This window comes from Oncorhynchus tshawytscha, linkage group LG22, assembly GCF_018296145.1.
Source record: "Oncorhynchus tshawytscha isolate Ot180627B linkage group LG22, Otsh_v2.0, whole genome shotgun sequence".
NCBI classification, from domain to species: Eukaryota; Metazoa; Chordata; class Actinopteri; order Salmoniformes; family Salmonidae; genus Oncorhynchus; species Oncorhynchus tshawytscha.
Window position 1 is genome coordinate 2,006,564 of NC_056450.1, and position 13,333 is coordinate 2,019,896.

The following is a 13,333-nucleotide window of genomic DNA, read 5'->3' on the forward strand; positions in this document are numbered from 1 at the left end:
TACATGTTTCTTACTCGTTCATCCCGATCCTGACCCACTTCCCAACTCGCCTGGCAATGGCAGAACCGGCACCACACGGAACGCCATCCCACTCCTCCCCTCAGAAGCCCAGGCAGTCTCTTTGCTAACCCCCAATTTAATGAAGTTATAGGTTGTATCACATCCGGCCGTGATTGGGAGTCCCATAGGTCGGCACACAATTGGCCCAGTGTCGTCCGAGTTTGGCCGGGGTAAATAAGAATGTGTTCTTTTAACTGACTTGCCTAGTTAAATAAAGGTAAAAATAAATAAATGGTAGTGGAGCGGCCGGAGAAGAGAGTGGCATGTATACACCTTCTCTCTGATGTTCTTTCTGATGTTCTCCCACTTCTTCATATCTATCTCTGCCCAGGAGCTTTGTGAATTATTCATCAGAGAGCTCTCTTTTTTCTTCTTTTCCTCTGTTGCTTTTCTTCCCTCCCTCTCATTTCTATCCACGTAGCGATAGCTCTCTCTCTCTCTCTCTCTCTCTCTCTCTCTCTCTCTCTCTCTCTCTCTCTCTCTCTCTCTCTCTCTCTCTCTCTCTCTCTCTCTCTCTCTCTCTCTCTCTGTGTGAGATGCAAATGGCCTCATTTGAAGAACGGCATACTTGGAAACAATTAATCAGCGCCGTTTACTTCCCCATAAATAGAAAAAGACAGTTATTTTCTACCGTCTATGGTTTTTACCCATATACCTTAGGGTGTGGGTTTCTCATACAGAGTGGTCAGTCACCTGTAATTGGCTTTTACAATGTGCTCAGACACCTCTGATTGGCTCATACAGAGGTGTCTGCCACCTGTGATTGGCTCATACAGAGGGGACAGGGCCAATGAGATTACCTGGAGGGAGTTGATTGATACAGGTAGTATCAATCAAGTACTATGGATGAGAGTCTGGTACATGTTCAGACCTGACCATAGGTTTGTGCAGGTACAGAAAAAGGGGGTGGGGGGGTTATCAGTACTTTCACACTGGGGTGGCAGGGTAGCCTAGTGGTTAGAGCATTGGACTATTAACCAGAATGGTTGCAAGTTCAAACCCCTGAGCTGACAAGGTACAAATCTGTCATTCTGCCCCTGAAGAGGCAGTTAACCTACTGTTCCTAGGCTGTCATTGAAAATAAGAATTTGTTCTTAACTGACTTGCCTGGTTAAATAAAGGTATTACAAAAATTGACCCACCAACCCCCTTCTTTCAAACCTTTTGATCAACCTCTACTCCATTTTTAAACTATGCCGAGTACCCCACTCTTCCTCTCTTTAGCCCCCGCCCCCCTCTTTCAACCCCTAACCCCTCAATTCCCATCCTTCTCCTTCAACCTCTCTCACTGCTCAGTCACCCCCATCAATGCTAACCCCAATTGTCTCCCATCTCAGATCTCCACGCGCCCAGCCCGTGCCTGGCAAAGGCCTGCGAGTTTGGCGCTGTGTGCGTGGTGAAGAACGACAAGCCCGTATGTGAGTGCCCCGAAGCCTGCCTCCAGACACCCGACCCAGTGTGCGGCAGTGACGGCCACAGCTACGGCAGCCATTGTGAGATGAGGGCCACGGGCTGCGCCCTGCAGAGGGAGATCCACATCCAGCACCGAGGACCCTGCGGTGAGTACCAGACTATACAGTAGTACACTAGGTCTGTATACTGTACATGCCTGACCATGTAACATGACCAGGAAACAGGAATAACTCTGGCCCTAGGGTGTAAGGTTATGTGATGTGGTCAGAGAAAAACTCCTGGTCTTCAAAGGATACTTCTGGATTTTGGTAATGAGGCCCTTTATCTACTTCCCCAGAGTCAGATGAACTGGTGGATTCTATTTATATGTCTCTGTGTCCAGTATGAAGGCGGTTAGAGGTAGTTTCTCGAGCCAATCACCTCATTCCTTCTGCAGGCATCTTTAGATCTTAATTCAGAGCAGATATTTAAAGGGATACTTCTGGATTTTGGTAATGAGGCCCTTTGTCTACTTCCCCAGAGTCAGATGAACTTGTGGAATCCATTTGTTGTCTCTGTTGGAAGGAAGTTGCTAAGTAGCTTTAGTGTAATGACTGGAAGTCTATGGCTAAAGCCTGCAATTTCCCTATTATTGACCTTTCTGGTTGAAGATGCGATCTACTTCCAATGAGAGGGGGAACAGCCATGCTCCTACTGTTTAAATGCTGACTGAGTCATGAGTCTTTGTCTGCTCTCGAAGCACCGGGCTAAAAATATCCTGGCTTCCGCCTGCACTCATTTCATTGCCTGTTTTCTTTTTCTTCCCTAAAGTTTGGTTAGTCCACTTGACGAAGCCATTTTAGCTAGACTTGTTAATGGCATCTCTAGTGCTCATTTTCCCATAAAGGGTCATTGATGATGGCAATGATTAACATTTTCCTTTTATCAACAAACTGTTTGCGCCCGTTTCTTCCATTCCATATCCTTTCCTCTTAGTCATCAGCCAGAGTTCACTCTCTGCAGCTTTAGTTTGAATACAATTCTATTTTACTGTAGATGTGGTCTACGGCAGAGGCATATATCTGCACAGTAAGGAACATGTACAGTAGGCTGACATGTCATGTGTAGACTAACTAAGCCCAGACGTGAACAAATTCAGATAAATATTTACATCTCTTCACTTCTCTCTTCTCTTATAGGCTACTTAGTAAAGTTCATGCATGTTGCCTGCATGTAGCCATTTGGTCCTAAACAGGTAATAGCTTTTGATTTGATTGGATTAGGATCTCCATTAGCCGATGCCAATGGCGACAGCTAGTCTTACTGGGGTCCGACACATAACAGAAAATACATTACAGACAAAAGACTTTACATTTGACATACATTTAAAAACATGAACATGTAGTGTGTGTGTGTATCTATCAGTTACACATCCAGTACCAGTCAATAGTTTGGACACACCTACTCATTCAAGGGTTTTTCTTTATTTGGACTATTTTCTACATTGTAGAATAATAGTGAAGACATCAAAACTATGAAATAACACATATGGAATCATGTAGTAACCAAAAAAGTGTTAAACATATCCAAATATATTTTCTATTTGAGATTTTTCAAATAGCCTCCTTTTGCCTTGATGACAGCTTTGAACACTCTTGGCATTATCTCAGCCAGTTTCACCTGGAATGCTTTGTGGGAACTCTTGCAGGAGTTCCCACATGTGCTGAGTACTTGTTGGCTGCTTTTCCATCACTCTGCGGTCCGACTCATCCAAAACCATCTCAATTTTTCGGGGGATTGTGGAGGCCAGGCCATCTGATGCAGCACTCCGTCACTCTCCTTCTTGGTGAAATAGCCCTTACACAGCCTGGAGGTGTGTTTTGTCATTGTCCTGTTAAAAAAAAAAGTCCCACTAAGCCAAACCAGATGGGATGGCGTATCGTTGCTGAATGTTGTGGTTGCCATGCTCAAGGTCCTAAACGATATCTTAACCGCCATCGATAAGAAACATTACTGTGCAGCCGTATTCATTGATCTGGCCAAGGTTTTCGACTCTGTCAATCACCACATCCTCGTCGGCAGACTCGACAGCCTTGGTTTCTCAAATAATACTTATTTCCCTCATTAAAATGCAAATCAATTTATAACATTTTTGACATGCGTTTTTCTGGATTTATTTGTTGTTATTCTGTCTCTCGCTGTTCAAATAAACCTACCATTAAAATTATAGACTGATCATTTCTTTGTCAGTGGGCAAACGTACAAAATCAGCAGGGGATCAAATACTTTTTCCCCTTACTGTATGCAGGTTTAAAAATATATACTTGTGTATTGATTTTAAAGAAAGGCATTGATGTTTATGGTTAGGTACATTGGTGCAACGACAGTGCTTTTTTCGCAAATGCGCTTGTTAAATCATCACCCGTTTGTCGAAGTAGGCTGTGATTCACTGAGAGGCAGGCACCGCATTGATTATATGCAACGCAGAACACGCTAGATAAACTATTAATATCATCAACCATTTGTAGTTAACTAGTGATTATGTTTAAGATTGATTGTTTTTTATAAGATAAGTTTAATGCTAGCTAGCAACTTACCTTGGCTTCTTGCTGCCCTCGCGTAACAGGTAGTCAGCCTGCCATGCAGGCTCCTCGTGGAGTGCAATGTAAGGCAGGTGGTTAGAGCGTTGGACTAGTAACCGGAAGGTTGCAAAAACGAATCCCCAAGCTGACAAGGTAAAAATCTGTCGTTCTGCCCCTGAACTAGGCAGTTAACCCACCGTTCCGAGGCCGTCATTGAAAATAAGAATATGTTCCTAACCGACTTGCCTAGTTAAATAAAGGTGTAAAAAAAATTGGCAAATCTGTATTTTTGTTATGAAAACATGAATCGGCCATTCCGATTAATCGGTCAACCTCTAATGAATACTGAATACTTGCTGTAGGCACTGTGAACTCATTGATATGAACCTGGGAGAACTGCAAACTGTTCTTCAGGTCCTGGACCTCTCTGGTCAGGTCGTCCATTATTTTATTAGTTGGCAACTCCAGTATTTGGACAAAACACTTGAAGCTATTTTCTTGTTGTTGTAAAAACTGTTTGTAGTATTCTTTTTGTTTGTTTAAAATTTCCTTCACCTGTGATAAAGAGACACCGTTGTCCCCAACGGTACTTCCATCGTCTTTGGTCTATGTCTTGCTAGTAATGTAGGCTATGCTGTTACTCCTCACAGTTCCAGACAGGGCAGGTCACAGAGCAGATGGAAACAGCAACAAACAACAGTGATTCAAACAGTCACACTTCCGGGGCAATCCGTGGTCCTATCTGCAAGGGATGTGGGCTGTGTACAAGCTGCTAAGGAAACCTGGCTAGCGTGACAGCTAGTTAATGTTAGTTAGAAGCTAGGCTAGCGTCTGTGCCAATAAGGGAACAATGAGCTAGTGCTCTGGAGAAAAATAGACCTAATATTGTTCCCTGCAATACAGTGAATGCCCTACACCTTATTGTGATGTTGTATGTTGACAATTATTTGAAAATAATTATGTTTATTCATAGTTATTTTGCAAAAGAAAGCCACGAAAAAGATACACGTTTCAATGCATGCCATGAACTTGAACCCTAAAATAAAATACACTGCTCAAAAAAATAAAGGGACCACTTAAACAACACAATGTAACTCCAAGTCAATCACACTTCTGTGAAATCAAACTGTCCACTTAGGAAGCAACACTGATTGACAATAAATTTCACATGCTGTTGTGCAAACACCCCCAATAAAGGAGTGGTTCTGCAGGTGGTGACCACAGACCACTTCTCAATTCCTATTCTTCCTGGATGATGTTTTGGTCACTTTTGAATGCTGGCGGTGCTTTGACTCTAGTGGTAGCATGAGACGGAATCTACAACCCACACAAGTGGCTCAGGTAGTGCAGCTCATCCAGGGTGGCACATCAATGTGAGCTGTGGCAAGAAGGTTTGCTGTGTCTGTCAGCGTAGTGTCCAGAGCATGGAGGCGCTACCAGGAGACAGGCCAGTACATCAGGAGACGTGGAGGAGGCCGTAGGAGGGCAACAACCCAGCAGCAGGACCGCTACCTCTGCCTTTGTGTAAGGAGGAGCACTGCCAGAGCCCTGCTTAATGACATCCAGCAGGCCACAAATGTGCATGTGTCTGCTCAAACGGTCAGAAACAGACTCCATGAGGGTGGTATGAGGGCCCGACGTCCACAGGTGGGGGTTGTGCTTTACAGCCCAACACCATGCAGGACGTTTGGCATTTGCCAGAGAACACCAAGATTGGCAAATTCGCCACTGGCGCCCTGTGCTCTTCACAGATGAAAGCAGGTACACACTGAGCACATGTGACAGAGTCTGGAGACGCCGTAGAGAACGTTCTGCTGCCTGCAACATCCTCCAGCATGACCGGTTTGGCAGTGGGTCAGTCATGGTGTGGGGTGGCATTTCTTTGGGTGGCCGCACAGCCCTCCATGTGCTCGCCAGAGGTAGCCTGACTGCCATTAGGTACCGAGATGAGATCCTCAGACCCCTTGTGAGACCATATGCTGGTGTGGTTGGCCCTGGGTTCCTCCTACTGCAAAACAATGCTAGACCTCATGTGGCTGGAGTGTGTCAGCAGTTCCTGCAAGAGGAAGGCATTGATGCTATGGACTGGCCCGCCCGTTCCCCAGACCTGAATCCAATTGAGCACATCTGAGACATCATGTCTCGCTCCATCCACCAACGCCACGTTGCACCACAGACTGTCCAGGAGTTGGCGGATGCTTTAGTCCAGGTCTGGGAGGAGATCCCTCAGGAGACCATCCGCCACCTCATCAGGAGCATGCCCAGGCGTTGTAGGGAGGTCATACAGGCACGTGGAGGCCACACACACTACTGAGCCTCATTTTGACTTGTTTTAAGGACATTACATCAAAGTTGGATCAGCCTGTAGTGTGGTTTTCCACTTTAATTTTGAGTGTCACTCCAAATCCAGACCTCCATGGGTTGATAAATTTGATTTCCATTGATAATTTTTGAGTGATTTTGTTGTCAGCACATTCAACTATGTAAAGAAAAAAGTATTTAATAAGAATATTTCATTCATTCAGATCTAGGATGTGTTATTTTAGTGTTCCCTTTATGAGCAGTGTAGTAAAATCAACGCAATGTTATCGCATAAAACTGACTCATCACCATAGTACAAAAAGAGGGCTTGCAATTTCAGCCAATCACGCACATTTACCTCATAATATGGTTGAATCAAGTCACACTTCAACAAACGTTTTCACTCGTCAGCGCATTTCAGCAACACATTGGACAAAATCATTGCATGTTGCCATGCAAATTGTCAGAATTGCAGCAGCAAAATCAAGCGTTTTTGCCAGCAAATATCACAAAACATCCCTGCAATTTCCTGGAGGGACCAATAATACAGAGTAATAGAGATGCCTGAGGCCCTTTATCAGCCATTAACACAGACTGCCAATACCCTAGCCACTGTTAGCCACTGTTAGCCACTGTTAGCCACTGTTAGCCACCGTTAGCCACCGTTAGCCACCGTTAGCCACTGTTAGCCACTGTTAGCCACTGTTAGCCACCGTGTGCAGTTACATCTGCCACCACCAGCACACAGAGAGAGATGACATTTGCCTGGCTTGGCTTAGCACAGTTACGCTAGCTCTCCGCTTGCTCTACCCCCTGTTTCAACTCGAGTTTCATGTTTAATCCATTGCAGTGTTGCTGGCAGAGGGGCCAATGTGACTCCACTATTATTTCCTCCCTTCCAAATTGGAATCTATGCGCATAAGGATGTATTCCAATGGGAAATGCAGCAAAAGGAATGTGTGAGCCGGGTGGGCAAACTCAACTGTGTTCATGCTGCCAGCGTTAGGTAGACAGGTCTCGCCGTGGCGCCGCCGGGGGGGTAATGAATAGTCTTCATTTAAAAAGGCGAGGAAGAATCGGGCCTTTCCATGTTTGTGTAACACAGCACACACACACACAGTACTATGGATGGCAGTGAGTCCACACAGAAACAGGAGTCAGCGAAACAGGGCAATAAAAGTGGCAGGCGGGCAGTGCTTGGCGAGGCTCTAGGAATGATGATGGTGATCTGGTTTATTCTGGGCTGTTTGCACTGCTTTACACAAGCCTCTTCAAACTCCACTGAGTCATCACCTCCCTCCGTCTCCACTATTATCTGGCTTAATTATCACGGCCCGTTCATGTCACTGGCATACTGGGTGAGGGGGGTAGATAAGTGTGTGTGTGTGTGTGTGTGTGTGTGTGTGTGTGTGTGTGTGTGTGTGTGTGTGTGTGTGTGTGTGTGTGTGTGTGTGTGTGTGTGTGTGTGTGTGTGTGTGTGTGCGTGCGTGCGTGTGTGTGTGTGTGTGTGTGCGTGTGTGGCCTATATGCATGGTATATGCATTAGATTTTTCTGGTCCGATAGTGAGAAGTGACATGTTTTATTATTCTGTTGTATTTCCTCCTCCTGAGTGGCGGGTGACCTTGTGTATCTGGCTGGCTGGACGAGGCAGAGGCACACATGCTAAAAGACCACAGAAGGATATCAGTCGCTCCGAAAGGCACTTTCTACATATAGATGAGAGGAGAGAGAAGTCATATTAGAACAGAAAAAAACATGTGTTTCACAGTTGCTGCAAACAATGCATACATTACTCGTTGTCAGGGAGTTAAAAGAGGAGAGGTAAATCAAGAAATCAAGGGAGGAGAGGAGGGACAGAGCGATAGTAATAGTAGATGGTATAATATGAGAATATAAACAGGCAACAGAGAGGGAGAGACATGAGAGGAGTGGGGAGGAAGTTAAAAGAGGAGAGGTAAATCAAGGGAGGAGAGGAGGGACAGAGTGATAGTAATAGAGCAGACACTGGGAGGTCGGCTGGGGACTATTTTATCGGCTGGGGACTATATTTTATCGGCTGGGCTATTTTAGAGCCCTTCACTAAACAAACGTCTCTCGTTCTCTTCGTGTTATAGAACAACTCCTCCCTCCATCCCCGGTTGTAGCTCGTGTCTCCTGGACTATTATTATTCGTCTGAGAGGATGTGTAATGTTCTGAGGCTGGAGAGGCTCTTTAGCTTTTCGTTTCCCCACCGTCTCGCTCTCTATCCATCACTCGAAATGGCTGTCTCCTCAAGGCCACTTTTTACAACCCCCCCCCGTCAGACACGTCGCCCCACCGCGTTAATGCTGTTAGTGCTAGCTATCAAGGCCCTATGTATACAGCCAATAAGGCAGCCCGGTTGGGTCCGGTTAGCTGGGTGTGTCCCGATCAGCCGACACCAACGGCCGGCAGCACTGGCTGAAACAGAGGGAGCGAGACAGAGCCAGGAGGAGGGAGATGAAGAAGCGAAACCTTTTATTGGGACACGGGCCCTGATAAAGGACGACACTCACCGTGATTTATAGCCCTTGGGTCCGGCACGCCAGTGTCACAGTGATCTCCATCACCGCTGGCTGCCACCTCAACCACATTTTATTTTTGGGGTGCCTGCATGTATATTTGAATCAGGCCCCTAGGCCGGGATAACTGAGTGCCTGTGTGACACGGGCTGATTTTCTGACTTAATTCATATGTAATAAGGTGTAATTAACAGGTTAATAACACGGGGGAGGGGGAGTTTCCCATCATTGATATACTCAACGTGTCGGTAGTAGGCAATGCAAGGCAGAGGGTAAGAAACTGAATGGAAAACAAGCAAAGGATCAGACTAAATGGAATCTGGAAAGAGAGGATTCTTGTCAGTATTCTCAGTTCAGATCATCCACTGAAACGTGCAGATGTGTAAAGTCTGCAGGCCATCTGGGGGCCTCTTGACATGACCAGCCTTTCGAGTGGTTAGGTAAAAACATGGCATCATGGTAACACCACGGTTGTGGTTCTATCTGTCCCCTCTCTCATTTTCTTACTCACTAACTCACTCACTCACTAAATTCCCTGACACACATACAGTGTGGCAAAAAAAGTATTTAGTCAGCCACCAATTGTGCAAGTTCTCCCACTTAAAAAGATGAGAGAGGCCTGTAATTTTCATCATAGGTACACTTCAACTATGACAGACAAAATTAGAAAAAAAAAATCCAGAAAATCACATTGTAGGATTTTTAATGAATGTATTTGCAAATTATGGTGGAAAATAAGTATTTGGTCAATAACAAAAGTTTATCTCAATACTTTGTTATATACCATTTGTTGGCAATGACAGAGGTCAAATGTTTTCCGTAAGTCTTCACAAGGTTTTCACACACTGTTGCTGGTATTTTGGCCCATTCCTCCATGCAGATCTCCTCTAGAGCAGTGATGTTTTGGGGCTGTTGCTGGGCAACACGGACTTTCAACTCCCTCCAAAGATTTTCTATGGGGTTGAGATCTGGAGACTGGCTAGGCCACTCCAGGACCTTGAAATGCTTCTTATGAAGCCACTCTTTCGTTGCCCTGGCGGTGTGTTTGGGATCATTGTCATGCTGAAAGACCCAGCCACGTTTCATCATCAATGCCCTTGCTGATGGAAGGAGGTTTTCACTCAAAATCTCATGATACATGGCCCCATTCATTCTTTCCTTTACACGGATCAGTCGTCCTGGTCCCTTTGCAGAAAAACAGCCCCAAAGCATGATGTTTCCACCCCCATGCTTCACAGTAGGTATGGTGTTCTTTGGATGCAACTCAGCATTCTTTGTCCTCCAAACACGACAAGTTGAGTTTTTACCAAAAAGCTATATTTTGGTTTCATCTGACCATATGACATTCTCCCAATCTTCTTCTGGATCATCCAAATGCTCTCTAGCAAACTTCAGACGGGCCTGGACATGTACTGGCTTAAGCCGGGGCACAGGTCTGGCACTGCAGGATTTGAGTCCCTGGCGGCGTAGTGTGTTACTGATGGTAGGCTTTGTTACTTTGGTCCCAGCTCTCTGCAGGTCATTCACTAGGTGAGGGGTGAGATCTTGCGTGGAGCCCCAGATTGAGGGAGATTATCAGTGGTCTTGTGTGTCTTCCATTTCCTAATAATTGCTCCCACAGTTGATTTCTTCAAACCAAGCTGCTTACCTATTGCAGATTCAGTCTTCCCAGCCTGGTGCTGTTCTACAATTTTGTTTCTGGTGTCCTTTGACAGCTCTTTGGTCTTGGCCATAGTGGAGTTTGGAGTGTGACTGTTTGAGGCTGTGGACAGGTGTCTTTTATACTGATAACAAGTTCAAACAGGTGCCATTAATACAGGTAACGAGTGGAGGACAGAGGAGCCTCTAAAAGAAGAAGTTACAGGTCTGTGAGAGCCAGAAATCTTGCTTGTTTGTAGGTGACCAAATGCCTATTTTTCACCATAATTTGCAAATAAATTCATTAAAAATCCTACAATGTCATTTTCTGGATTTTTTTTCTCATTTTGTCTGTCATAGTTTTTTAACCTTTATTTAACTAGGCAAGTCAGTTAAGAACAAATTCTTATTTTCAATGACAGCCTAGGAACAGTGGGTTAACTGCCTGTTCAGGGCCAGAAGGACAGATTTGTACCTTGTCAGCTTGGGGGTTTGAACTTGCAACCTCTCAGTTACTAGTCCAACACTCTAACCACTAGGCTACGCTGAAGTGTACCTATGATGAAAATTACAGGCCTCTCTCATCTTTTTAAGTTGGAGAACTTGCACAATTGGTGGCTGACTAAATACTTTTTTGCCCCACTGTACATATACACACACACATTCTCACTCTCTCCCCATGTTACCCATACTGGTCTTATTTACTCCCTCAGACCCTAACTCTCTCCTACCTGTCTCCCTCCAGACGAGGCGTGTGCCAACTGTTCATTCGGGGCGATCTGCGATGGGCAGTCGGGCAGCTGTGTGTGCCCGCAGGAGTGCGTGGAGTCCCACCAACCGGTGTGCGGCAGCGACGGCTCCACCTATGACAGCGAGTGTGAGCTCCACGTGCGCGCCTGTTCCAAGCAGCTTGACCTGCGTGTGCTCGCCCAGGGAGAATGCAGTGAGTAATGCTACCGCCAAGTGTGTGTGTGCTGCGTCTGTGTGCCTGTCTGTTCCTACCAGCAGTGTGGTGGTACAAATATACTATATAAACGCAACATGCAACAATTTCAAAGTTTTTCATTGAGTTACAGTTCACATCAGGAAATCAGTCAATTGAAATGAATAAATTAGGACATAATCTATGGATTGGAAACACAGATTCTGTTTGTAACACATCCCTTTATCTTTTAAGTAGGGTCGTGGATCAGAACACCAGTCAGTATCTGGTGTGACCACCATTTGCCTCATGCAGCACGACACATCTTCTTCACACAGAGTTGATCAGGCTGTTGATTGTGGAATGTTGTCCCACTCCTCTTCAATGGCTGTGTGAAGTTGCTGGATAGTGGCAGGAACTGTAAAATGCTGTCGTACACGTTGATCTAGAGCATCTCAAACATGCTCAATGGGTGACATGTCTGGTGAGTATGCAGGCCATGGAACAACTGGGACATTTTCAGCTTCCAGGAATTGAGTACAGACCCTTGCGTCATGGGTCTGTGCATTATCATGCTGAAACATGAGATGATGGCTGCAGATGAATGGCATGACAATGGATCAGGATCTCGTCACGGTATCTCTGTGCATTCAAATTGATAAAATGCAATTGTGTTCATTGTCCATATCTTATGCCTGCCCATATCATAACCCCACCGACACCATGGGGCACTCTGTTCCCAACGTTGACATCAGCAAACCACTCGCCCACACAACACCATACATGTGGTCTGCGGTTGTGAGCCCGGTTGGACGGACTGCCAAATTCTCTAAAACGACGTTTGAGGCGGCTTATGGTAGACAAATGAACATTAAATTATCTGGCAACAGCTCTAATGGACATACCCACAGTCAGGATGCCAAACGTATGCTCTCTCAAAACTTGAGACATCTTTAGCATTGTGTTGTGTGACATTTTAGAGTGGCCTTTTATTGTCCCCAGCACAAGTAGCACCTGTGTGATGATCATGCTGTTTAATCAGTTTGTTGATATGCCACACCTGTCAGGTGGATGGATTATCTTTGCAAAGGAGAAATGCTCACTAATAGAGATGGAAAAAACTGTGTGCCAAACATTTGAGAGAAATAAGCTTTTTGTGTATGGAACATTTCTGTGATCTTTTATTTCAGCTCATGAAACATGTGACCAACACTTTACATGTTGCATTTATATTTCTGTGCAGTGTCTATGTCTTATTAAAGTAATGTACCTGTATCTCTGTTGTATTTTAGCAGGGATATTCTTTCTTCATGATTCCACTGCATAGTCACCTATAACCCTTATGTGCGTTTACAGAGACCTGTGGCAGCGCTGTGTGTGCCTGGGGGGCCCAATGCATCCAGAACAAGTGTGAGTGCACGCAGTGCCAGGGCCAGGCTCTCTCGCCTGTGTGTGGCAGCGACGGCATGACCTATGACAACACTTGCGAGCTGGGCTTGGCATCCTGCGTCCTCAAGAAGAAGATCGAGGTGGCCAAGCTCGGCAGCTGCGAAGAAGGTAGGCTTTAGGAAATATAAACTGTTTTTAATAATATTTTCTTTCCATTGACGTTTGTCATTGTCCACTTTGTATTGGTAGCTACTGTTGTTAGCTGATGATGTTGATCAATCCCTATTGATACTGTAAGTATCTCCCATTGTCAGGAAAAAATGTACTTGTGGCCACTACTGATCGGGAAGAGAAAATCGAAACTATGAGACACAGAGTGCTTTTTAAACATGACTTGCTTCATAAGTAGCAGCCTAGTTCACAATGTCAATCCTTTGTGGATCTACTGGCACAGTTCCAGAGGTTCTACTGCTCCCCTCTGTCCTACTAGCACAGTTCCAGAGGTTC

General features: G+C 45.3%; 1 protein-coding gene across 2 annotated transcripts in view; it reads left to right on the forward strand.

The window, feature by feature from the left end:
• The window catches only part of LOC112221492 (agrin), a 274,243-nt gene that overhangs the window by 125,428 nt on the left and 135,482 nt on the right, over nucleotides 1–13,333 (forward strand). For both annotated transcript variants that reach the window (XM_042303574.1, XM_042303575.1), the window contains exons 7-9: nucleotides 1,398–1,619; nucleotides 11,261–11,458; nucleotides 12,794–12,994. In XM_042303574.1, coding sequence (XP_042159508.1) covers nucleotides 1,398–1,619; nucleotides 11,261–11,458; nucleotides 12,794–12,994 — 621 coding nt within the window. The remainder of the gene's footprint in view (nucleotides 1–1,397; nucleotides 1,620–11,260; nucleotides 11,459–12,793; nucleotides 12,995–13,333) is intronic.